A 25,928-nucleotide genomic window follows, 5' to 3' on the forward strand; every position below is an offset into this window, starting at 1 on the left:
CCGTGTGATATCAGCCTTAGGCCTCATGCACCCAACCGTGCTTTTGCGGCTGCAATTCCCCCGAAAATCCACAGGAGAATTGCGGCCCCATTCATTTCTATGGGCCCATGCACACGACCGTGGTTTCCAAGGTCCGTGCATGGCCCAGGAGCCTGGACCGCAGACAGAACGGGCATGTCTTATTACAGCGGTGTTCTGCCGTCCAGGCTCATAGAAAATAATGGACGCGGCTGTGTGCACGGCCTGCGATTTGCCGGCGGCTCGCAGGTGACACTCCGCCCCACGGCTGACCTGAAAATCATGGCTACAGTCGTGTGCATGAGACCTTGGGGTATGAGAAATCCACAACTAATACCCAAAATATTCCATTCACATGCATTGCCGGTGGAACTGGATTATTTCTGCATTTAGACTTGGAATCTGCATTGTATGAACATGGCCTAATTTGAAAGCTTCTGGGTTCACAATGAAGCCGCAGAAAGACATGCACTTCTGTACAGTAGTGGTTTTGCTGCGGTAAATTACTGGAGCGTGTTCACACGTGCAGGATTTGATCGGGGTTTTTTTTATGCAGTTTTTGAAGCCAAAGCCAGATGTGGATCATAAAGGGAGAGAAAGTAGAAAGGACAAATACTACTTCTCTCATTTGAACGCTCCTGGTGTGTGTGTGTGTGTGTGTGTGTGTTTTGTGTTATCTTCTGTCACAAACTTTGCTCCTTTGTGGGTTTGTGTTTCATTTATGTTGTAAATGTTTTGCTTTAAAATAACCTCTTTAAATAAAAAAATGTCTTTGTTTAAAATATGCAATATGTTAATATATTTATTTTTCTAACCAAACAAATATGCAGTAGATTGCTGTAGGATATAATGGTCTTATAGATTGACGATCAAACCTCCATATGGGCTGCCGTGGTTTAGTGTTTCAGTTCTACTACATGAATCCTTGTGAACAATCATTTTGTCACCGGAGAAGCCTTTCGGGATATGGAAACATCTGTTGATACTGGAAAAAATATTTCTAAAGTTTTCTGCTAGTTTCCGTCTACCGTTTTCTGTGAATTTTTCTCTATGATCCTGGTTATTTTACTATTGTACGATCTAGAAAGAATGAATTAACATGGAGACACAAAGGGGGGAAGTTTCAGAAAGGCTTTACGCTAGTTTTCTGGCGTTACAAAGGCACAAATTATGGAGCACACCGTATTTGAGCAATAATTTCCGACTTTGGGGGTTTACGTCGCTCACGGCACTTTTTAAAAACGTGGACAGGGCTCAGTGGTAGGGGCTGGAGCACCCACGCCAGAAGCTGGTGTCAGTTATAGTGGAAATCTACGCCAGCTTGTAGCTAGCATAGATTTCACTTGTGGGGAATGGATGGCCTCTTTAGGCATTGTCCACACTGATTTTGGCACGTTTTTCATGTCTGAATCGGTGTAAAAAAAAACAGCTTGAAATAAGCCTTTTATAGTCTTAGGCTGAGTTCACACGTGACGGATACACAGCATAATAGCACGCAGCGCATCCGCCCTGTGAGCCGCAGGGAACTCCGGGCGAAAAAGCGCATCAAACTGGTGCAGTTTTTCGCCCGGAATGTCCGCTGTGAAAAACTGCAGCACTTAGCCGGCCTGCTAGCAGACCGGCCTCCTGGGATGACATTTCATCCATGTGACCACCGCTACAGCCTGTGATTGGCTGCAATGGCGGTCACATGAGATGAAGCGTCACCCCAGGAGGATGACACACAGATTCCTAGGTATGTTTTATTTTTTTTTATTTTTTTCTGAGTTCTGTTTTTTTGCGGCGACATCGCTGCAAAAAACGGAAAAACGACTATTTGATGCAGGATTTACATCCCCATTGAGTTCAATGGGGAAATCCCGCAACATATAAGCAGCGTTTACATAAAGACAATTGACATTCTGCGGAATGCATTTCCGCACCACAGGTCGAATTCTGAGCGGTATTTCGGCTCGGTATTTACGCACCGTGTGGATGAGATTTGTTCAATCTCATCCACTTTGCTGCTACTGTACTTACTGCGGATTTTCTGCAACGAATCCCGTTGCGGAAAATCTGCAGTATTTACGCAACATGTAAACTGGCCCTTAAGTTGGATACCGCCCCGTTTTTCATACAGGGGGTGGAATGTCACTTCTTGCCGCTAAAACCATGTTGAAGCTGGCAGTCAGATCAGTCAGAAAATGCCGGCATCTTATGGACGAATAACCATATTTTTGACAAATTTCTGAAAAAGGAAGAGTATCTAAAGTGGCAAGAAAAAAAACAACCTAAATCTGACCATGTATTAGAATCGTGTTCATCTAGTCTCGTGTGACAGGTTCCTCACATTAATATTACGTTACATGGACAATTATGGTTTATTTTCCAAAAATGTATTTAGAAATGACAATTTTCATGCGTAACTCCTATTACTTTTTCCTCTTGGCATACATTTTGTGCTGACCTTCCCTTTTCTCTTCCCTCTCTCCAGGGCGTCATTTTCCAAAGCGATCTCGGCATATGCTTGTGGTGGAAGCGAAGTTTGATGGCGAGCAACTTTCTACAGATCCAGTACCCCACTTAGAGCAACCACAGTTTACTACAGAACTCGCTTGGGAACTTGACAAGAAAGGCCTTCACCAACACAGGTGACTCTCTATTTATCTGTGGCCTTGTTGGCATTATGTATTCAGAATATATGTGCCCACTAATAAGTCAATTGTGGCAGCAAATGTATACCCCTCATCTAGGGTTCCAGGAAATATGGTCAGGGTCGGTATATGGACAAGAGCTGTCACTTGTACAGTAAGGGTATGTTCACACAGAGTTTTTTTGCAGGCAGATTTTGTCCTGCCTGCACTTTCTTTGCCGTGTTTTTTGGCCGCGGTGATCAGCGCCAAAAAACTGTCTGATGTAGCCATAAAGGTGGCAAGGTCATTTCAGCCTGCTTGAAAACGTTTGATGTGGAGGTAAGCAGAACATCCAACAAATGTCTCCCAGCACACCGCACTGTGTCAGAATCCTAAAATGCTTTGTCCACTCCCACAACGAACTAACTTGATCTAGGTGTTCACTGGGAGGACACACAATTACGTGGTTTCCACATGAGATTTAGAGGTTCAGTTGCTCTTCAGCCCAAACGCCACAATAAGGATAAAATGTGACCTAAGTGACTTTGTCCATGGAATGATTGTTGGTGCCAGATGTGATAGTTCAAGTATTTGAGATTTTCAAATGGCAATAGGGTTGCATGATGCATGGAAATATCGATACTATTTAGATAACGTGCACCCTGAAATGATTCAATACTGTTAATTAATGTATTTCGATACTAAGCTGTGTGGCCGCACAGCTTAGTATTGTAACACATGAATTTAGTCAGTAACAATGTGATGCGACCAGCGCTACACTAATGATCGGTGGCGCCGGCCCTGAAAACAGAGAACATTATGGGCGCACTGCATAACACCCCCATGTTCTGTATTCATCGCCACCGCTCATTAGGGCAGCACCGGCCGCATCACATTATGCTGACCGCATGGGCACAACACGTGCGATCAAAAGTGGGGCAATGGCTGTATTACACAGCCGCAACCCCGCTGTAACGGCTGACATCAAATAAACCTCGGATCTCCGCTGCTATTCCCTCGAATGCCGTGATCAAAGCTGACCACAGCATTCAAGGGGAAAATAAGGGGGGGATACCTCCTCCTCTTTCATCGCATCACAGGAAACCCCTGTGACGCGATTGAGAGACATACCAAGGCAGCTCATGGTCCATTTAAGTACCCCAGGACTGTCTGACCATATTTCCTGTTAGGGCATACTTAGTACACAGGTAGTTGTTAGGACGTACCTATCCATATGCAGGCCAATGTACTGGCATATAGATATATGCCAGTACATTAAAGTTTAAAAATAAGGTAATGTTAAATTTAAAAATAAAAACACACACACACACACACACACACACGCACACACACACACTTTTTTTTTACAATAAACATTAAAATAAGTCTTAATACAAAATAAATACACATCCGGGATCGTCGTGGCCATAATGACCTGCTCAACAAATTTATAGCGTCATTTTTAATGTGTACGCTGTAAAAAATACAAATACTTTAACCCAATGTTGTCCATTATGACTGAGGTACATGATGGGGTTAATTACTATGTGAGGCACATGGAGGTTAAAAATTCATCACACCACGTGCCTCACAGCAGAAAATGGAAGAACGTCTTTATTTTTCATTGTTGTTGGCAAAGTATCGTTTTGGTATCGAGTATTGCAATACTACACAAAGTATCGGTATCGAAATCCAAATTCTGGTAATCCGTGACCACCCTAGATCAGAATGTGATGTAAAGCACATGACCTCATGGATCCACCCAGATTTGGGAAGGTACTTATTGGAGTATTCCCCACTTAAATACTTATGACATTAACAGGATGTGCCATAGATGTGGATCCCAGAGCTGAGACGTACATCTCCAGATCAGGGTCTTCCGACCCCCGTCCTGCCTGGTGAGGTGAGATGGGCGTATCTATCAGACATTTATGGCATATCCCATGGATATGGCAGAAATGTTAACGTTGGGAATACCTCAGTAAAAGGGGTTGTCCACTTCAGACAATTTTTCCCAACAATAAGTTGATCACATGAAGTCCTGCTGCTCGGGCCCCCATCTCTCCGCTTTATTCTGTGGGCAATAATTGAGTTTTGTAAACCAGACATCTCCTTTGTGTGGTTGGAGTGGTGTATTTGTGTGGAGAATGGTTGTTTTTTTTTGGTCTACATTAGACCTCTTAATAGTAATTGGGTATTGAAATCCTACTGCCTACCTGATCATTGTGCTGATGGCCGCAGTCTACCCAAAGCATACCATGACCAAAATCACTCCTCATCTCACACTGGCTTCTTGAATAGGAGTGTCTATACTACAACGGCTTGCACAGTCTCCAGATCACATTGCGATGGAAGGTGGAATAGGAGATGCATAGCATAAATGTGGAGCAGTCATGAAAAATTGTGTGTATGTATATAGAAAAGTATTGGGGGGGGGGGGGGGTTATGAGATTCTGTATCATGAACAGCGATTTACAGGATCACACTAATTGCAATGGTGTCTTTTACACATGCCTGACCATAATAAAACTATTTCTGAGGAAGCGATGCAATGTTCTTATTCTAGGAGTTGATGGGCGCTTCAGCTCAAGGCCAATGTTATTTTCTGACATTTCAGAAGGTCACTTAAGGTGGAAGTCTCCTTTATCTTATAGTGTGCACAATTTGCCGTCACTTTTCATTTTAGATTAAATATTAAAGTGGAACGTGATGTTCCTGGAACTTCATCGTCCTGTGCTCGGAGATCTGCTCTCATTGTTTGATTCCAATCCTTTTAATCTCAATATATCACTATTTCCATGATCCATTAGGGAGTAACCTATAGTTTGCACTTTTTTTTTTTCTTCCAGGGTAGAGGTGAAGGATTTTTGTAATGTACTCTCATTAAAAATAGTAACGTTAACTGTGTTGTGTTCATGACGTTTGAGAAATTGGGCTTGTCTACAGTGGTTCTACTAAATTGTAGTACAGCTGCCATACAATAAAGTCTTAGTTACTAAAGGGTTATTCCCATCTTCTAAAGTGATAGCATGTCCCTGGATATGCCATCACTTTATGATCAGTGGGGTCTGATTTCTGGGGCACCCACAGATCCTGAGCATGAAGGGGCCGCAACGCTGATTAGTGCTGTGCACCCTTCTAAATTTTCCCTGCGTAGCTGGCCACCCGACTGCAGGAGTGCTGCAGCTCCCCGAACAGCCGGGGCACAGTTGTACTGGAAAATAACAGTGAAGGAAACACAGCACTAAGTCAGTTCAGCGGCCCCTTCATTCTCTGGGACCCCCACTGATCATAAAGTGATGGCATATCTTAGCAATATGCTATCCGTTTATAAGATGGGATTACCCCTTTAACTCATTCTGTGGGTACATTGCATTTTTAATATATTGCTTCCTCCCCTTCCGAGTAACTAGTTGACTGGCATTAACCTGCCAAAAAAATTACCCCTCTAGAATTTGTGTACTGTCTTTCTCTATTCCTTTTCATTTTACCAAAATTTTTATTCGTGTACAGATAAGTATCTGCAAGTCACGTGGTGAGGACATAACTGGTTAAATGTGCTGGTGTCTGCTGGGTAGAGGTCTTAGTCTCCAAGACATCATGAGACCAAAAACATTAGCCCTTATGAGCCAGTTAGACCAGATTTAATCTGTCTCCTATATCTTCTACCTGCTAGTATACTAGGCACTGCAAGTATATCCGGCATTTCTATGTTTTATTTACATAATGTATAATCTATAATATATATGCATTATATAGAATTTATTTAGAATAGTAATACATAATGTGGATTTCAATAGCTTGATGTACATCAATGGGGGAGACAGGCAATGTTTGTTTCTGTGTATTGAGGAAGATTAGTTATGAATGCTGAATTTACTGTATTAGCAAATAGACAAATGATTCTGGAGATTTTATTATTTTTTATTGATTTTTTTTTTAGATTATACACTGTATCAAGAGACTCAGAGGAAAAAAAAATACAGTTTGTAAATTGCCAAATGCAATGTGTGTGGGTTTAAAATGCTGCTTCGATATGTAAAAATGTTCTTGTAACAATACACGTTTGTTCTCGTTGTAGGCTGCAGCGAACGCCGATCAAGCTCCAGTGTTTTGCCTTGGACACGTTAACATCTGCAAGAGAGTCTGTCGGATATGTTGTTTTAGATTTGAGAGCTGCTCAGGAAAAGAAACAAGTAATTCTAATCACCATTTAAAGACCCATGTCAGCTGGGGTTCTACTGTAGAATTGTTTCATTATTACTTGCCTAGTTATCCACTCTCCAGTGCAGGGGACTGGCAGCCGTCCTCGTGTTCGGCAGGATGGTGTGGGAGTGTTGGCTTTTACCTTTTACGCGAATGGCTGGCATAGGTAACCAATAGTCGCAGTAGGAAATATGGTTTTTCACAGTTTCTCCCTAAACTACAGTCTGTAATTTCTAAGTTTGACATTTTTCAGGCACATGTCGAGATGGTAAAATATTACTTCCTTGTCACATATCTTAAAAAGTCAGCTGCAGGTATTCAATGCTCCTGAAAATTCGCTGGCGCCTAGGTTGTTTTCTATTTATGTCCGGCTGCTAAAAAGGCTTCTCTAAATAACCATATACTGCATTTGGTGCACCTCAAGTTTTTTTCATAATATGGGTTAAAAACCCCATATTACGTCTTTTTTTTTTGTATTTAACATTATTCTGGGTGCTTTGAAATAAAAATCTGTCCCTGAGACCACCTTGCTATTGCCTTTGGCACTATTGCTGTCTGTTTTTAAACATACACATTTTATTGTCTTTTTTTTGTTTGTTTTTGTTTTTTTGCAGGCCCCAAAATGGTTTTCTTTATTGAGCAGTAAGTACACAAAATTTAAGCCAGAAGTCCAGCTTAATATTGCATTGGAAACTGACACCAAACCAGCTGTAGATGCTTTTAAAGCCAAGGAAGCTCCTCCTCGAAGCAGTAAAGGTGAGAAGAAAACAACATTTCGTAAGTTTACGAAGGCCAAGAAATTAAAAAGCTTTACTTGTATACCCATCTTGGATATTCATGGCACATCCAAAGGATAAGTCATAAATGTCCGATAGATGTGGGTACCACCTCTGGGACGTGCACCTATCTCTAGAATGGGGCGTTCCTGAACCCTGTTCTACCTTCTGCCACGGTCACTGGGCTCTGGCCGCTGACTTGCACGGGGTTCGGGCTTTCCGGAAACAGTCAAGCGCATTTTGCTACGCTGTTATCTGAACTCCCATAGAAGGGAATGGAAGTTACAGAAACCGCATAGCACATCGAACTGTGCTATTTCTAGGAACTCAGGAGCTACAGAAACCGCGCAGCTCGCTGTGCTACATTGTTTCCGGAGCCCCCTTTCACTTCTATAGGAGTTCTGGAAGCAGCGAAGCAAAACTTTCCGGAAAACCCAGGCACCTTGTAAATCAGTTGCTGGCACTAAGCAACAGTGGCTGAAAGTAGGACGAGGGTCATGGGGCCCTGTTCTAAAGATAGGTGCGGGACCCAGAGGTGGGATCGCATCTATTGGACATTTTATGGTAATCCCGTGGATATGCCATAAATGTCTAAGATGGGAATACCTTTTTAACTCCAACATCTAACACCAAGAGCAGAAGGAAATACGATCTTAGTGGTGACCGCTCACATGTGGTGGCCAGATTCAGGAAATGATCGTCAACCCTTGAAATAGTAAACCATAATTTGATAATTGTTCTATATGTAGTTATTTCCAGCTGCGTAGACTGCTTAATTCTTGATCTTTTTTTTCGTATTAGCCAATGTTAATTATTTCACTGAAGTACCGGTATATATTTCATGTAATGTTTTAGGGACGGCATAATTTTCTCTAAGAGGCCTTTGTCTCTACACAAACATGGTCCATCCGGTTTGCTCCCCTTTTTGTAATTACTTATTTTTTTTTCTTTGTGGAATATTTTTATTTACTTTTTATTATCTCTGGTGTCTTTGTATTAGGATATATTTAGGTTTATCCCAGGCAAGTAAAAACAAACAATCGCTTTCTTGTCCAAGACTCCACTTCCTTTTTAGTAAGAGTATTACACTAAAATTCCTAAAATCCACTAACTTTTCAGGTGACTTTTCAGAATAAGCTGTCGTTTGAGTACATGATGAATACCACTATTTCTGGCCATTACATGACTTGCATTCTGCACTTTTTTAGCAGTTTTCTCCTTTGCAGGATCTTTAATTCTGAGTTGTCTCTGAGATAGTGAGTCTAGCCTAACTTCTATCTTATCTTCTATGCAATGCACACATAGAAAAGGAGAATCCTGCTCTCCTATTTCTGTGTATCATATACAAATAGAAGCTGCTGCAACATGGAGATTATACAGCAGTACTGAGCCGTGTAGCTGAGAATCCAGCACTGGGGTGAGATAAGCTGCAGCAGATTCTGTGTCACTCACTCTTCTCCTTTTCCCTCTGCATACATTTCTATGGGCAGCTGAAACCTGATCTCTCGTGAGCTTGAGAGATTTTGTCTTTAGAAGAAAAAGCTGTAAATTCAGAGTGGATGAACAGTGAGGGCGGGGGGGGGAGCCTGATAAGTGGCGAAAGGAATTTTTCTCTAACTGGATATATTACAAAATTTCTTGTATACGTTAGTACTATTAATTTAAGCAAAGTTTGATGAGAAGTTAGTGACCATTTGAAGGGGAACCGGTCATCAGTTTTGACAAAGCGAAACTGCTACACTGGCTTAGATCGACATTTTAGAACATATCCATTTACAGCAGCAGTAATAAAGCATATCTTTAGAAAAATAAGTTTTAACCACTCCAGCGCTGCATGTACAGTAGATTACTTTTGAAGTGCCTGTAGAGCGTTTCTTCATCAGGCCCGTGTCCTGCGATCTTTGCGGCAAACCCTCCCATCCAGGCTTGATTTATATCTCTGTCGCCTCCTTGTCATCCACTGTTGCCTGCAAAGAGATGTCAAGCATAGTTGGAAGGGGTGGCCGCCACAGTGCAGTACAATTGCCTGCTGAAGAAATGCCCAGTGGGCACTTCGAGAGCAATTTGCATATGGCGCAGGAGTTAAAACTTCTTGATCTATGGAACGCGTTATTACTGCTGCTATACATGGATGTGTTCTGAAATGTCTCTCTAGTCATTATATAGTGGATATAGAAGTTTAGTTTGGTCAAAACTAATCTCCCTTTAATGCCACTGTTATTGCCTCGCCCCTCACAGCTCATCAGCGGGGAAGAACCACGTTGCCTTTTCTAACAGATGCTCTAACTTAAAAGGGCACACATTCCTTAATGACTGGAATGTGAAGATTGCAATGAAGCCCCTAACACAAGAACACATCGAGGTACAGTCTTGTGAAAAAGTATTTGCCCAATAATTTTAGACAAAGACAACCCAAGTGAACACAAAATTCTGTTTTTAAATGATAATTTCATGTATTAAATGTATAATGCTGTTCAGTCCCACTTGGCCCTATGTGAAAAAGTAATTGCCCCCTTATCTATTAAATCAATCAGTTACCACGTAGAATTGACTACTGGGATCCCTTTGACTAGTCTCATCCAGGCTTGATTACTGACAGACCTGTTGAATCTAAACCTCACTTAAATAGGACCTGCCTGGCAATGTGAAGCAGGCTAGAAGGTCTCAAAAAGCGGCACATGATGCCGCGATCTAAAGAGGTTCAAATACAGATGAAAAATAGTCATTGAAACACCAGTCTGGAAAGGGTTACAAAGCCATTGCTAAGGCTCTGGGACTCCAGCGAGACATTATCTGCAATTAGAGAAAACTTGGAATAGTGGTGAACTTTCTCAGGAGTGGCCAGCCAACCAAAATTTCACAAGGAGCACATAGAATACTCCTCAAGAAGGTCACAAAATAACCCAGGCAAACAAAAAGACACCCATGGGAGAATTGCAAGGCGCAAACCACTGCTAACCTAAAGGGACACACAGGCTCATCTCGCATTTGCCCCAAAAAAACGTCTAGACTTTCGGGGTAATCTGTGGACTGATGAGTCATAGGCGGGACTTTTTAGAAGACGTTGGGCTCGTTACATCTGGCATAAAGCTAAAACTACATTCCACCATAAGCGCATCATGCCAACAGTCAAACATGATGGGGCAGCTTTGCTTCTGCAGGACCTGGACAACATGTCAGAAATAATGGAACCATGAATTCTTCTCTCTATCCGAAAATCCTGAAGAGACTGTCCGCTTGTCAGTTCCTGGCCTAAAGCTCAAGCGCAGTTGGGTTATGCAGCAGGATAATGATCAGAAACAACTATTCTGCAGAGAAGAGTGGGACAAAATTCCTCCACACCGACGTAAGACTCTTCGCAAGTTATCTTAAACCTTTGATTGGTTGTGCCACTCTTGGCAGTTTTATAACTGCAGTTATAAGATTTAGGGGGGAAATTATTTTTTCCCATGGGTGATCTAGGTTTTGAAAAAATATTAATCCTCAAAAAAATGAGTCATCGTTTAAAAGCTGCATTTTGTGTTTACTAGTGTTGTCTTAATATTCCATTTAAAATTACCTGTATGATTTAAAACATTTAAATATGACAAATTAGCAAATATTTAAGAAATCGGGTGAGGGGCAAATACTTTTTCTACAGCACTGTATGTATGTACACTACCGTTGAAAAGTTTAGGGTCACTTAGAAATTTCCTTATTTTTATAAGAAAAACACAGTTTTTTTCAATGAAGAGAACATTAAATTAATCAGAAATACACTCTACATTGTTAATGTGCTAAATGACTATTCTAGCTGCAAACGTCTGGTTTTTAATTCAATATCTACATAGGTGTGTAGAGGCCCATTTCCAGCAACCATCACTCCAGTGTTCTAATGGTACATTGTGTTTGCTAACTGTGTTAGAAGGCTAATGGATGATTAGAAAACACTTAAAAACCCTTGTGCAATTATGTTAGCACCGCTGTAAACAGTTTTGCTGTTTAGAGGAGCTATAAAACGGACCTTCCTTTGAGCTAGTTGAGAATCTGGAGCATTACATTTGTGGGTTCGATTAAACTCTCAAAATGGCTAGAAAAAGAGAGCTTTCATGTGAAACTCGACAGTCTATTCTTGTTCTTAGAAATTAAGGCTATTCCATGCGAGAAATTGCCAAGAAACTGAAGATTTCCTACAACGGTGTGTACTACTCCCTTCAGAGGACAGCACACACACAGGCTCTAACCAGAGTAGAAAGAGAAGTGGGAGGCCCCGCTGCACAACTGAGCAACAAGACAAGTACATTAGAGTCTCTAGTTTGAGAAATAGACGCCTCGCAGGTCCTCAACTGGCAGCTTCATTAAATAGTACCCGCAAAACGCCAGTGTCAACGTCTGCAGTGAAGAGGCGACTCCGGGATGCTGGCCTTCAGGGCAGAGTGGCAAAGAAAAAGCCATATCTGAGACTGGCTAATAAAAGGAAAAGATTAATATGGGCAAAAGCACACAGACATTGGACAGAGGAAGATTGGATGAAAGTGTTATGGACAGACAAATCCAAGTTTGAGGTGTTTGGATCACACAGAAGAGCATTTGTGAGACGCAGAATTGAAAAGATGCTGGAAGAGTGCCTGACGCCATCTGTCAAGCATGGTGGAGGTAATGTGATGGTCTGGGGTTGCTTTGGTGCTGTAAAGAGGTAGATTTGTACAAGGTAAAAGGGATTTTGAATAAGGAAGGCTATCACTTCATTTTGCAACGCCATGCCATACCCTGTGGACAGCGCTTGATTGGAGCCAATTTCATCCTACAACAGGACAATGACCCAAAGCACACCTCCAAATTATACAAGAACTATTTAGGGAAGAAGCAGGCATCTGGTATTCCATCTGTAATGGAGTGGCCAGCGCAGTCACCAGATCTCAACCCCATAGAGCTGTTGTGGGAGCAGCTTGACCGTATGGTACGCAAGAAGTGCCCATCAAGCCAATCCAACTTGTGGGAGGGCCTTCTGGAAGCATGGGGTGAAATTTCTCCCGATTACCTCAGCAAATTAACAGCTAGAATGCCCAAGTTCTGCAATGCTGTAATTGCTGCAAATGGAGCATTCTTTGACGAAAGCAAAGTTTGAAGGAGAAAATTATTTGAAATAAAAATCATTATTTCTAACCTTGTCAATGTCTTGACTATATTTTCTAGTCCTTTTGCAACTCATTTGATAAATATAAGTGTGATTTTTCATGGAAAACACAAAATTGTCTGGGTGACCCCAAACTTTTGAACGGTAGTGTATGTATGTGTGTATAATGAAGGGTGCCTGATATTTCTACCTTCTTGTCTGTGCTCCTTTCATAGGCATTGCAGTGCTTGACCCCTGTGGTCCATGATAAAGCGCATAAAATACAGAAGTCTGGCAGAGCATGATCCTTTCCGAGGCCTCCTAGTCGTTGTAATTTGAGCAATAGCTATTAATATGTGAGCATTGAAAACAGAGCATGTGCTTTGCTAGTTCTCTGCAGTTTTATACTCGACATGCAGCACGGACTACTGGAGGTCGGTACTACAACATCAGTCTTTGGTTTTTTTGGGTGTTGGTCAATGGAGCAGACATAACATAACTACAATTGTTAAAGCTAAACAAATTTAACAGTAAAGTGATCTGAGTAAAATGATAGATCTGCTTCACAATCTTACGATCTAGAATTGACAGTAAAGTAATGAAATTAGACAATCTAAGCTGACACTAGGGCTTCAAGAGCATTTGTCATCATTTCTGAGATCTACAGTCCATGTGTTGTATTCCAAATGTTGCTCATGAGGATGATTTAATGAAATAATTTCTCTCTGTTAGGGGATGTTCACATGCGGCAGATCTTATGTAGGTATTTCTGCAACATGTGCTTGGACTATTACAAGCCCCATTCGGGTTTATGGGACAGCCACAGAAATTTCTGCAACAAATCTGTCGTGTGAATGAGTAAAGACTGACCAGTCACATTTGCTATTACACGGCCGTGTACGTGAGATCACTTGTCAGCTGTCGTCATGTTGCTATTGCTAAATTATTCTAAGAAGGTTGAAAAGAGGTGGAGCGTCCATTGTGGAGCAAAATATAGTGGCCTATTGTTTTGTCATGTTATTTATCTTTTCATTTTTGGTCCTTATTTTCTTTAGTCCAGGGTGAACTTGACCCAAAGAGTCTTGTGGCCATTCTGAATGAAGCCGAGGGCTACCATCAAATTGGACCTGCAGAGCACTGTAAAGACTACTTTGTACTCTCTGTAACCATTGCTTTTGCAACTCAGTTAGAGCAGGTAATAATGTTGTCAATCCCCTATGACTAGATATGTACTCATTGTGTTTGCTTTTAATCTAAATGCTTCGCAAATGGTTTCCAGAAAGGCAATTTTAGAGGTATTGGAGCTATTTCCTGATGAAGTGAATCGTTCCACTGACATTCCTACAATAATAAATACAATTGTACAACAGACTTTAAACCCTTTCCCATATAATAATGTGCATAAAGTGTGTATGGGTGTTTAGAAATATTCTGACTTGTAGACTGCCAGTTACATATGTGAAATCAAAGCTGTCGCCATAGTATGCTACCCTATTTCACGACCGCATGCTATAGGGACCGGTCTGCTATACTATTTGAACGAAAGGCACAATACTTAGGTTAATAGCAGCTAACACAGGATGCGCTCGTCTGTTGTATCGATACGGGGAGCGTTCCTCCGCTTCCATTGACTCATGGCCGTTTTGTATCTGCCTATATTCACTGAGGTTGTCAGACAATTGTGAGGCAGGCGGACAGAAAACTCACCGCATGAATACAACAGACGAGTCCGCTGTATTCGTTACTATTAACCAAAGTATTGGTTAGTACAAATAATCCAAAAAATGGATAGTGCCAGTTGTGATTTTTGTCGCACACATGTGAGTGTTATATATATATATATATATATATATATATATATATGTGTGTGTGTGTGTGTGTGTGTGTGTGTGTGTGTATATGTATGTGTGTGTATATGTATGTGAATATGTGTATATATATATATATATATATATATATATATATATAATGGAAATGTGGGATGAATCAACATAGGCTGCACAGACACTGGTGAAGCTGTTGCCTGAGCATCCATAATTGTGCTGCTATAGAGGTTCATGAGCCCTCCATCGTAACCTCCATATGTCTTCATACTGAGGCATACAAAGGTTTTTGTATCCGATTTTATTTTTATTTTTTTCCCCAAACCTGATAAAATAATGGCATTCTCCATCAGACTGTATATATTGAGGTATTCTCCCCTAGAAGCGCAGCTTTTAGGGGTTAATATCGCCGTACATATGTAGCCTCAGACTTTTTAAATCTTTCTCTTTTGGGCATCACCTGCCTGAGCATGGTGATGCCTGGGCCTTACCCCACCGTTGACTTTTCTAGAAAAAAGTTTATCGTGTTCTCTTCTCAATGAAGTTCTATTTGCATAATAGGATATTTCAGGTGTGAGAAGATATGTTACAACCTGTTGCAAACAGGTCACAGAAAAAGTACATATATTTACTTAAAAAAATAACCGAGAACGGCTAAACTTAGATACAAGGGCAGGTACAAGCTGTTGCAAGCATGGGAAACCATAGATGCGCTTCTTTTATTTTTTATTCTTGATTTTGTTTTCCCACGTTCCACATGTTCATTCGTAATTTGTCTTAATTCCTCATATTGATTTTGTTTTCTTTTAGTTAATCCCCACTAATTTAAGGCTTCCAGAACCACAGCCAGAATTTTTCTTTTACTACTCTTTACTGGGAAATGATGTCACAAATGAGCCGTTTACGGATCTGATCAGTCCAGACTTTGAACCTGAGCGAGCATCTGTCAGAATACGCAGCACAACCGAGGTGCTCTATATGTATCTCTCTGTGCAGCCTAAGTTGCAGGTAAGACTATTTTCACTGGTTGTAGTGCTATTTGGTCTGATATTTAATAGGACTACATTTCCCCACAGTAGTCAGCTAGTATAGTAAGAAAAATAAGACCCTTCATTTGGTGCACATTGTGGTTCATTTATAAAATTGGCTAATGCCACGCAATATATTGGCCACAACTCAAGACATACTAAACACACCTAGTTCATGTCGCACGTGTACTCCAGTGTTTTGTATAAAAAAATTAATAATTGAGTATTTTAGCCATGACTCTTTGATGTAAAAAAAAATAAATTCTCTAACCTTTTGTGCAAGATTTTAAAATGGCATGATAAGTGTGCCCCAATATACCCAAGAGCAGGGATAGACTTTGGAAGCCAGTTTTCTCCACTCCAGGAGCCAGTTATATTTCTCTAAGTTGCCAGGCAATAAGAACTTCCATAGACATCTATAGTAAACCTCCTAAAAAGTAAGTCAACGGCCGCTAACTTCTAGGCACCTTGGCTACTTGTCTTCCGGAATTTGTCCAGCCCTGCCCAAAATAAATGTGTTTTCCTATCAAACAGTTACATTGTATCTTGTCATTGCCAGAGGTGTAGATAACTTTAGATCCTTTACAGAACCAACTTCTTTACCGCATTCATCTTTCTTGTCTGTTTTCAAAGATCCATCTGTGTTGTGGTGATCAGTCTCTTGGCAGCACAGAAATTCCTTTGACCGGATTGCTGAAAAAGGCAAGTACAGAAATCGAGCATCATCCAGTGGTTGTTGAAGGGGCATTTCTGCTTACTCCTCCTAACAGATCCAAGCAGACTATACCCGCACTGCCGGCAGATGGCGCTCCTACAATTGGAGTGTCTGTTTCCCTGTATAAAGAAGGTCATTTACAGGTAAGATGGCACTTTTTCATGTTGACTGACAGATCCATATACTATAGCTTTGCATGGATCATTTTAAATCCGCTTGTTTTATGTTTCCACAGTCTTCACTTCGCCCCAAAGAACACAATGAAAATGTTGTAACAGGAAAAGTGCCATCCACACCACCTAAAAATTCTAAAGAGAATGCAAATAGTTTACCACCTAAACCGCCTCTGTTTAGTGATTCCCCACCCACCAAAGATGACGCCACGGAGAGTGACGTGGAGAGTATACAATCTGTGCAGGCAGAACCAGCAAACTTACAGCCGCAAATTGAACATCCCCTGCCAGGTAATAGGTGGTTCTTACTTCCTCCTGAAGAGGCATTAATATGCTCTTGGTACAGTAATTGTGTTCACTTATTTCCACCCACACTGTGTAGAACGTTGAGCGATTATTTTGGAGGATGTACTCTATGGTCTTGTATAATTTTAAAACTCCAGTTTCCCCTGCAAGTGAACCGTTTAAACGTTTGCCCTGTTCAAATAATTTTTTTGGTTTACTTTTAGCATGTCGGTCTTGATGGCTCCTGACGTGCAACTAAAGGTGTTCTATGTAGGCTTATTGTCGGACGGAGGCCAATAAATCTGTCCTTTTGGTCTTCGTCTGGTTGGTATACATTAGTATACCAAAAAAAGTATGAAATAGTGTAGTAAACTACACCATTCTATCCCGCTAGTTCAGTAAGAAAGTATACGTTTTTTTAAACATGGTAGCCTATGGGTGACGGATGACATACCATGCAAAAGTTATGGAAAAGCTTATAACGTGTCCTTTAAAAGGCTGTCATGAGCTTTTTCAATATTTTTTTTTTATGTCTTAAACGTTCAATAGAATCTGTTTAAGTCTATGGGTAACAGATGTCTTAAGTGGATGCCTAACCGTCACCCATAGACTAGAATGGTATAGTTAATGACGTATCTGTTTAACAGATATGTTTTTATAGCCTATGGGTGACAAATGCGACTGTTAAGGCGGTTTTACACTGGGCAATTCTCGGCCAGACAAGCATTCATTTAAAGCTCGTTGCCGATAATTGCTCTGTGTAAACAGGGCAGCGATCAGCAGATTAACGAGCAAACACTCATCTACTAATCGTAACGTTTTAAAAAAAGTAAAATATTATGGTTGTCGGCAGCATATCTCCCTGTGTAAACAGGGAGACGTGCTGCCGGCGTGATGATAATGTATGGGGATGAGTGAACGGAGTAACGACCGCTCGTCCCCATCCATAGCTCTGTGTGAAGGGAGCAAACGAGCGCTGATTAATGAGCGGTCTCGTTGATCGGCGCTCGCTGCACCGGCCAAAACCGAAGCGTTTCCCGGCGTATACTTCAAACGTTGGCCAACAACCATTCGGTGAACATAGCCTAACTTGGCTATTTACTTAACATGCTTTTTGATGACATTATTCTATGTTTGTGTTTTCTACCACAGCTGCCCAATCCCCATCGCCTGCTCCACAAAGTGCGATGGAGGCTGTAAAGAGCCTTTCTGAGTCTGTGTCTGGACAGAAGATCGCAGTGCCCCCTGCTGCCCACCACTTCTGCTTCTCCATCGATTTGAGAAGCATTAGTAAAATAGATGCTGGATTTCCTGTAAACTGCATGCTAAGGTTTGACTTTAATTTCTTATTCACAATTCTTTTGAAATTATTGTTTTGTGGTAGTGCTGGGTTACACATTTTAATTTGTGTAATTGTTTATTTTTCCCTGTGTATTGGATATCCTTTACACAGGTAAATTGCTTTCACTTCTCCCTGTTGTACATAGTTTGAGAACAAACTTTGTATTGATTTGGCAGTTCCAAGCGGTCTCCAACACTGCCTGACTGCGGGAACAAATCTAGCTCCATGGCAGAAATAGGGGAACAGAAAAACTCTTGGGAGAACTTTTGGCTAAATGACCATTTATCTTTGTCAGTCTTTGCAGTCAGCATGTCTATCATTGGTTCCCAATTTGTGTAGTATTTAAGTGGATTAAAGTGGCTGGGATGAAAAAAGTTTTCTTGGTGTTTTTTCACATTTTTTTTCTTTCTCCGGTTCAGGTACACTTACCCATTCTTTGGCAGTGCAGCCCCTATTATGACTAACCCTCCAGTGGAGATACGAAGAAATATGGAAGTATTTCTCCCACAGTCTTATTGTGCGTTTGATTTTGCGACTATGCCCCATCAACTTCAGGAAACTTTCTTAAGGTATTGAGCCGCTTAACTTACAACTTCAACCCTTTCATGACCAAGGGTCATTGATGCACCAGTGTCTAGGTCAAATTTTCCATTTCTGATATGCACTTCTTTAAACGATAATATCTTTGCATCCACTTTGAATATCACAACTATTTTTACTTTCTAGATTAAACAGATAAAACCAAGGGGACATATATACAAAAACACCAAAAAATGCCATACTTACAAATGGACACAGCCAGGTCAGAAACGCTGATGAGAGTGAGCAGGTGCTTTAAATAATAATAGCCACTCCCACTAGTCTTGAGGGGAGTGGTGTGGTGCATGGGATCTGTAGTAAGAAATAATAAATGAATAGTGTATGTGCAAGTGTAATACTATAAGTGAAATATAGGGGGCAGTAATGAGTAAAGTGCCTCAATACAAATAAATGAATAATGGGGTGTAAGTGTGTGAAACATGGAGGGATAGTGTGTAAGTCATCTACTTTCTAGATTAGTTTAATTTCATGTTTTTAGTTTTTGATTGAGCAGACAAATCTCTAAACATGTGAAAAAAAAAACTTTTTTGTAATTTTTTTTTTAATATATATTTCTCTATATTGTGTATGTATGTACATAAACATACACACTGCCACCCTTGATCGATGTGAGCGGATAAGAGGGCTATAAGGTTATATTCACACGACGTGAAAAAAAGGACCGTTAAGCTAACAGTTGATCCGTTTTCATGGCTGTTTTGCATCAATGTGTCTCAAAATTTGAATCCATCACCCGGCCGTCTGACCATTTTTCACCGACATTTGCCATCCATTTTCATAGACATGAAAAAAAAAATTGAATTTTTCTTCGTTAGGGTTTTGGTTTTTTGTCGCAGCCACCTGATAACACCACAGCGCCCATGTACATAGAGACGCAATACCACTGTAGATAGTGCCACATTGCCCACTGTAGATAGTGCCAGTGCCCAAATAGGTAGTGCCCACTGTAAATGGTGCCACAGTTCCCACCGTGTCCCCTGTAGGTAGTGCCTATATAATGCCACAGTGCCCATGTAAATAGTGCCTCACCCCCTGTATATAGCACCTCCTGTAGACACCACCACTGTAGCTCCCTGTAGGAGCAGAATCCATCTAGCCGGTGATTCCGCTCTTAGAGGGAGCTCCTGAAGTCTCTGTCCATGTAGTGACAGTAACGTTAGGAGCTAACTCTAAAAGTGTAATCCACTGCCTCCGCGTCAGCAGCGCTGTGGCCTGGGGATTACGCTCCAGGAGTAGCCCCTGACGTCACTGTCCGTATATGCATAGTGATGCTAGGGGCTTCTACAGTAGCGGAATCCCTGGTCAGATTGTTGGCTGCAAGCCAACGTATGCGATCTACAAGGGGGTGGGAATGCGATCTACAAGGGGGTGGGGGGGAATGCGATCTACAAGGGGGTGGGGGGGGATGGGAATGCGATCTACATGTAGGGCTGCGATCTACTTGTGGGGGTGCGATCTACAAGGAGTGGGTGGTGCTGCGAGCTACGTGGTGGTGCTATCTGCACGGGTGTGTGGCACAATATAGGGGGTGGCACTGTTACTATATGGGGGCCCTTTCTCACTATCTACAGGGACATTGCGGCACTATCTACATGGGCACTGGGGTTTTCAGGGTATTGAGACAAAAAAAAACCCTTAGGAAATCCATTTGGAGACACACTGATTCTGACAATTGATCAGTTTTTATTGGCCATTTTTTTTTTTTTCCACTGTCGTATAACTGTAGCCTAAATGACTATGACGCCAGGAGTCCCGTTCACATGTACCGTGGTCGGGCTGGGAAATCCAGCTGACGCACTGACTGTTTTTCACAGTCCAATCACCGTCGTGTGAATCCGGACTTAATTTCATTTATTTAACCCTTTCAAGACCGAGCTCATTTTGACCTTCATGACCAGCCCCATTTTCTCAAATCTGACATGTCTCTTTATGTGGTAATAACTCCGGAATGCTTTTGCCTATCCAAGCGATTCTGAGATTATTTTCTCGTGACATATTGTACTTTATGTTAGTGGAAAAATATGGTCAATAAATTCATTGCTTATTTGTGAAAAACACCAAAATTAAGACAAAATTTGCAAAAATTATGATTTTTCTCATTTTAAATGTATCTGCTTGTAAAACAGATAGTAATACCACACAAAATAGTTACTATTTTATATATTCCATATGTCTACTTTATATTTGCATAGTTTTTTGAACATTATTTTATTTTTCTAGGACGTTACAACGTTTAGAACTTTAGCAGCAATTTCTCACATTTTCAATAAAATTTCAAAAGGCTATTTTTACAGGGACCAGTTCAGTTCTGAAGTGGCTTTGAGGGCCTTATGTACTAGATAGACCCCATAAATCACCCCATATTAAAAACTGCACCCCTCAAAGTATTCAAAATAGCATTCAGAAAGTTTCTTAACCCATTAGGCGCTTCACAGGAATTAAAGCAAAGTAGAGGTGAAATTTACAAATTGTATTTTTTTTGCTGAAATTCATTTGTAATAAATGTTTTTCTGTAACACAGAAGGTTTTACCCGAGAAATGCAACTCAATATTTATTGCCCAGATTCTGCAGTTTTTAGAAATATCCAACATGTGACCCTAGTGTGATAATGGACTGAAATACCGGCCTCAGAAGCAAAGTAGCACCTAGTGGATTTTGGGGCCTCCTTTTTTTAGAATATATTTTAGGCACCATGTCAGGTTTGAAGAGGTCTTGTGGTGCCAAAACAGTGGAAATCCCCCAAAAGTGAGACGGTTTTGGAAACTACACACCTCAAGGAATTTATCTAGGGGTATAGTTAGCATCTTGACCCCACAGATATTTTGCTATATTTATTGGAGTTTGTCTGTGAAAGTGAAAATCTACTTTTTTTCTGAAAAAATATAAAAAAAAATAATATTTGCACGGAATAAAGATTAAAAAGCACCCCAGAACTTGTAAAGCTACTTCTCCCGATTACGCCAATACCCCATATGTGGTACTAAACTGCTGTTTGGACCCACGGCAGAGCTCAGAAGGGAAGGAGCGACATTTGGATTTTGAAGCGCAGATTTTGCTGGATTGGTTTTCAGTTCCATGTCGCGTTTGCAACGCCCTGGAGTAAGCAAAATAGTGGAATCCCCCCAAAACTGACCCCATTTTGAAGACTACACCCCTCAAGGAATTGTTCTAGGGGTATAGTTAGCATTTTGACCCCACAGTTTTTTTGCTGAATTTAGTGGAATTAGGCCGTGAAAATGAAAATCTACTTTTTTCTGAAAAAACATAGAAATGTTTAATTTTTACAATGAATAAAGGAGAAAAATTACCCCAAAATTTGTAAAGCAATTTGTCCTGATTACAGCAATACCCCATATGTGGTAATAAACTGCTGTTTGGACCCACGGCAGGACTCAGGAGGGCAGGAACAATATTTGGCTTTTGGAGCTCAAATTTAGCTGGAATGGTTTTCGGGTGTCATGTCGCATATGCAAAGCCACTGAGGTACCAAAACAGTGGAAACCTCCCAAAAGTCCCTTTAGGGGACTGGAACGAGCGATCATTAGGTCGCTGGTACAATACACTGCAATACTAATGTATTGCAGTATAATGTAATTTTACAGGCTCCTGTAACAGCGCGATCGCTGTTCCTGTCCGTTAGTCCCGGGTGTCAGCTGTAATACACAGCGGACACCTGCAGAATATGGAGCGTGCACAGCGCATGAGCCCGCTCCATAAATAACCCCTCGCACCACGACATGCTATTAAGGCGCAGTGGATGGTGCAAAGTGAAAATTAAAATTTTCCACTGATATGCCATTTTAATGCACAATATATTGTGCCCAGTTTGTGCAACTGAAGACAAATACCTCATACAATGTTGAGCGGGTTCTCCCGGATATAAAATGTCATATATGTGGACGTGAGCTGGTGTTTGGGCACGCTGTGGGGCTCAGAAGGGAGGGAACACCATTTGGCTTTTGGAGCGCAGATTTTGCTTGGTAACTGTTCTGTTTGGGGTTTTGCTGGTATTTCAGTTTATAATGTGGGGGCATATGTAATCTGTGAGGAGTACATCAGGGTATAATAAGAGGGTATAATAATGGGGTACATAAATAATAATTCGCAGATATGTGGCCGGTATCGCACTGATAAATGGCGCCCGATTTTATCCGCTTTTGGAACACTCTGCACATTTTGTATCGCCATATTCTGAGAGCCAGAACTTTTTTATTTTTTCTTCACCGGAGCTGTTTGAGGGCTTATTTGTTGTGGGACAATCTGTACTTTTCATTAGTACCATTTTAGGGTACATGTGATTTTTTTTTTAATCACATTTTATTAGATTTTTTTGGAAGCAGAGTGACAAAGAAACATCAATTCTGACAATGTTTTTTGTATTTTATTTTTTACAGCTTTCACCGTGCGGTATAAATTACATTTTACTTTATTCTGCGGGTCGGTACGATTACGGCGATACCATATGTATATAGGTTTTTTATGTTTTGTGGCAATTGCGCAATAAAATCACTTTGATAAAATTATTTATTTTTTGTGTCCCCATATTCTGAGAGTCATAATTTTATATTTTTCCATCAAAAAAGCGGTGTAAGGGCTTGTGTTTTGCGGGACGGGTTGTAGTTTTTATTGGTACTATTTTGGGGTACATGCGACTTTTTGATCACTTTTTATTCTATATTTTGGGAGGGGTGATGACCAAAAAAAAGTGATTCTGACATTGTTTTTTAATTATTTTTTTTGCGGTGTTCACCGTGCGGGAAAAATAATATTATAGTTTGGGTTGTTATGAATGCGGTGATACCAAATATGTGTACTTTTTTTAACATTTTCATTTTTTTCCTAGAAGAAAAGACTTATTATAGGAAAAAAAGCATTCTTTTTTTTTTTTTTGTAACTTTTATAACTTGTTTTTACACTTTTTTATAAAACTTTTTTATTACTTTCTTTTTTTTTTTTTTTACTTGTTTTACTTGAAGCCTGGCAGCACTGATCGCTGCTATAATACATTACACTACCTAGGTAGTGTAAGGTATTATAAACTGTCAGTGTGACGCTGAGAGTCACACTGACAGGAAGCTTATGAGAACCAGCATCCGGCTGGTTCTCATAGGCTGCTGTGCATGGCAGACCCGGGGGCTGTTATATGGCCCCCGGTTCTGCCTTATAACCGACTGCAGCACCAGCAATCGGTCCCCGGGAAAGTTTGTTGTAGCAACAAACTTTCCAGTTTGTTATAGCAATAAACTTTACAGTTCGTTGCTACAACACACTTTCCCTGCGATCACATGACCGGGACCTGAACTAATCAGGTCCCGATCATATCTCCGGGGCCAGAGGCAGGTGATAATAGCGCGATCCGGGTGTCAGCGCTACTCTGAGACACCCGGATCGCGCTTTTAACACCCACCGTGAATTCACGTCGGCACTGCACAGAGCCCAGCAGGTGCCGACGTGAATATACAGTGGGCGGTCGGGAAGCGGTTAAAACCCAATTGTGGGGCTGGTACTGCACAGGGTCCTGCTCAGACTTCAGATACTATAATGTAATCTCCCCCGAAAGTGCCAGCTCGGCGCTATCTGCCTGGCCCTGCTGCAATTTACACTGCTCTTGTCTGCAATGTCGGAGACCGGCTGAGGTGGTGACTGGCAGAGAGGGATGTTAGTGTATGCAGTGCATCATCGATTTTATAGATTCTGTTAACCTGTTCCCTGCCGGGGAACACAGAAGTTATAATCACTTAGACATTTTTTCCAATAGCATTTCTGATCAAGTATTTGCAGAAGTTAAAAGTTGTGAAGTTCCATACAATTATTATAGCAATATATGTTAAAGAGTTATTTATATAAAGAAAATAATTGATTACATTATCTCTTGGTATTTTTTTCAGTTTATTTAACAGTAATAAGAAAATTGAGATTCCAATCGAAAATCACCCATAGGGTTAAAAAAAAAAAATCTAGATTTTATTTTTTGGCAAAATCGCCGAGCCCTAGTCGGAATGTATGGGGACAAATGATCGTTACTACGATTGTTCGTAATCATACATTTTGCATCTTGGCAGCACACAAGAAGATGGCGACCGGAACACTGCAAATACTAATGCCACCTAAGTCACTAAATACAAATAAATATGCTTTACTGCTAAATCTACTTACAATAGGGAGGTTCTTAGTGCACATTTTGATCAAATTGTGTGAGCCCATCTGCCACGACGAGGTGACTTTTATGAGGTGGGAACCTACGCTACACATGCATACAGAACTGGGACTAAACCTACATATTCAAGATGTGTTCTATCAAGTCCAGAGTTAACGCAGGCAATTTTAGAGCACTTCATGCTTCCCTCTGCAGACCAGCTTTATGGAGATGCTGATTTCATTTTGGCACCTGCCCACACTGCCAAAAGTACCAATCCCTGGTTTAATAACCACAGTATCACTGTGCTGCATTGGCCAGCAAACTCGTCTGACCTAAACCCTATAGAGAATCTATGGAGTATTGTCAAGAGGAAGTTGAGACACCAGACCCAACAATGCAGACGAGCTGAAGGCGGCTATCAAAGCAACCTGTGCTTCCATAACACCTCAGCAGTGCCACAGGCTGATCGCCTCCATGCCACGCCGCATTGATAACCCCTCAGCAGTGCCACAGTCTGATCGCCTCCATGCCACGCAGCATTGATGCAGTAATTCATGCAAAAGGAGCCCGACCAAGTATTGACTGCATATACTGTACATGCTTTTCAGTAGGCCAACATTTCACTATTAAAAATCATTTTTGAAATTGGGCTTATATATTTTTCTGAGAGTCAAAATTTGCTCTTTTCATTAAGTGTTAGTCATAATCATTAAAAAATTAACCCCTTCCCGACCACCACACGTAGATTAACAGAGCACACAGGCGCTCCCCGCAGCCCGGCATCTCCCAGTATGGGCTGCTACTAGCAGCCTTAGTACTGGGGGAAAACATCGGGTCGGATCACAGCGGTAATCTGAACTGATTAACCCCTTAAATGCGGCCATCAATAGCGACCGCTGCATTTAAGTTGTTATATCAACATCGACACCCCGCTACGCAATTGCGGTGGACGATTGTTGCGGGGAACCGGAAGCCTAACAAAGGCTTCGGGTCTGCCATCTATTGAAGGCGATTACGTCCTGCCAGAGGCAGGACCAAATATGCCTCCTGTCAGTGTGTAACTGACAGGTATAATACCCTGCAATACAGAAGTATTGCAGGGTATTATAACAACG

General features: G+C 41.2%; 1 protein-coding gene across 1 annotated transcript in view; it reads left to right on the forward strand.

Moving 5' to 3' along the window:
- CEP120 (centrosomal protein 120) overlaps positions 1 to 25,928 on the forward strand; it is a 91,964-nt gene that overhangs the window by 1,861 nt on the left and 64,175 nt on the right. Inside the window, exons 2-10 of the mRNA XM_075836165.1 lie at positions 2,492 to 2,648; positions 6,712 to 6,826; positions 7,451 to 7,592; positions 13,763 to 13,902; positions 15,341 to 15,538; positions 16,192 to 16,416; positions 16,509 to 16,737; positions 17,884 to 18,061; positions 18,493 to 18,642. Coding sequence (XP_075692280.1) covers positions 2,492 to 2,648; positions 6,712 to 6,826; positions 7,451 to 7,592; positions 13,763 to 13,902; positions 15,341 to 15,538; positions 16,192 to 16,416; positions 16,509 to 16,737; positions 17,884 to 18,061; positions 18,493 to 18,642 — 1,534 coding nt within the window. The remainder of the gene's footprint in view (positions 1 to 2,491; positions 2,649 to 6,711; positions 6,827 to 7,450; positions 7,593 to 13,762; positions 13,903 to 15,340; positions 15,539 to 16,191; positions 16,417 to 16,508; positions 16,738 to 17,883; positions 18,062 to 18,492; positions 18,643 to 25,928) is intronic.

This window comes from Rhinoderma darwinii, chromosome 1 (assembly GCF_050947455.1).
Source record: "Rhinoderma darwinii isolate aRhiDar2 chromosome 1, aRhiDar2.hap1, whole genome shotgun sequence".
In the NCBI taxonomy this organism is placed as follows: Eukaryota; Metazoa; Chordata; class Amphibia; order Anura; family Rhinodermatidae; genus Rhinoderma; species Rhinoderma darwinii.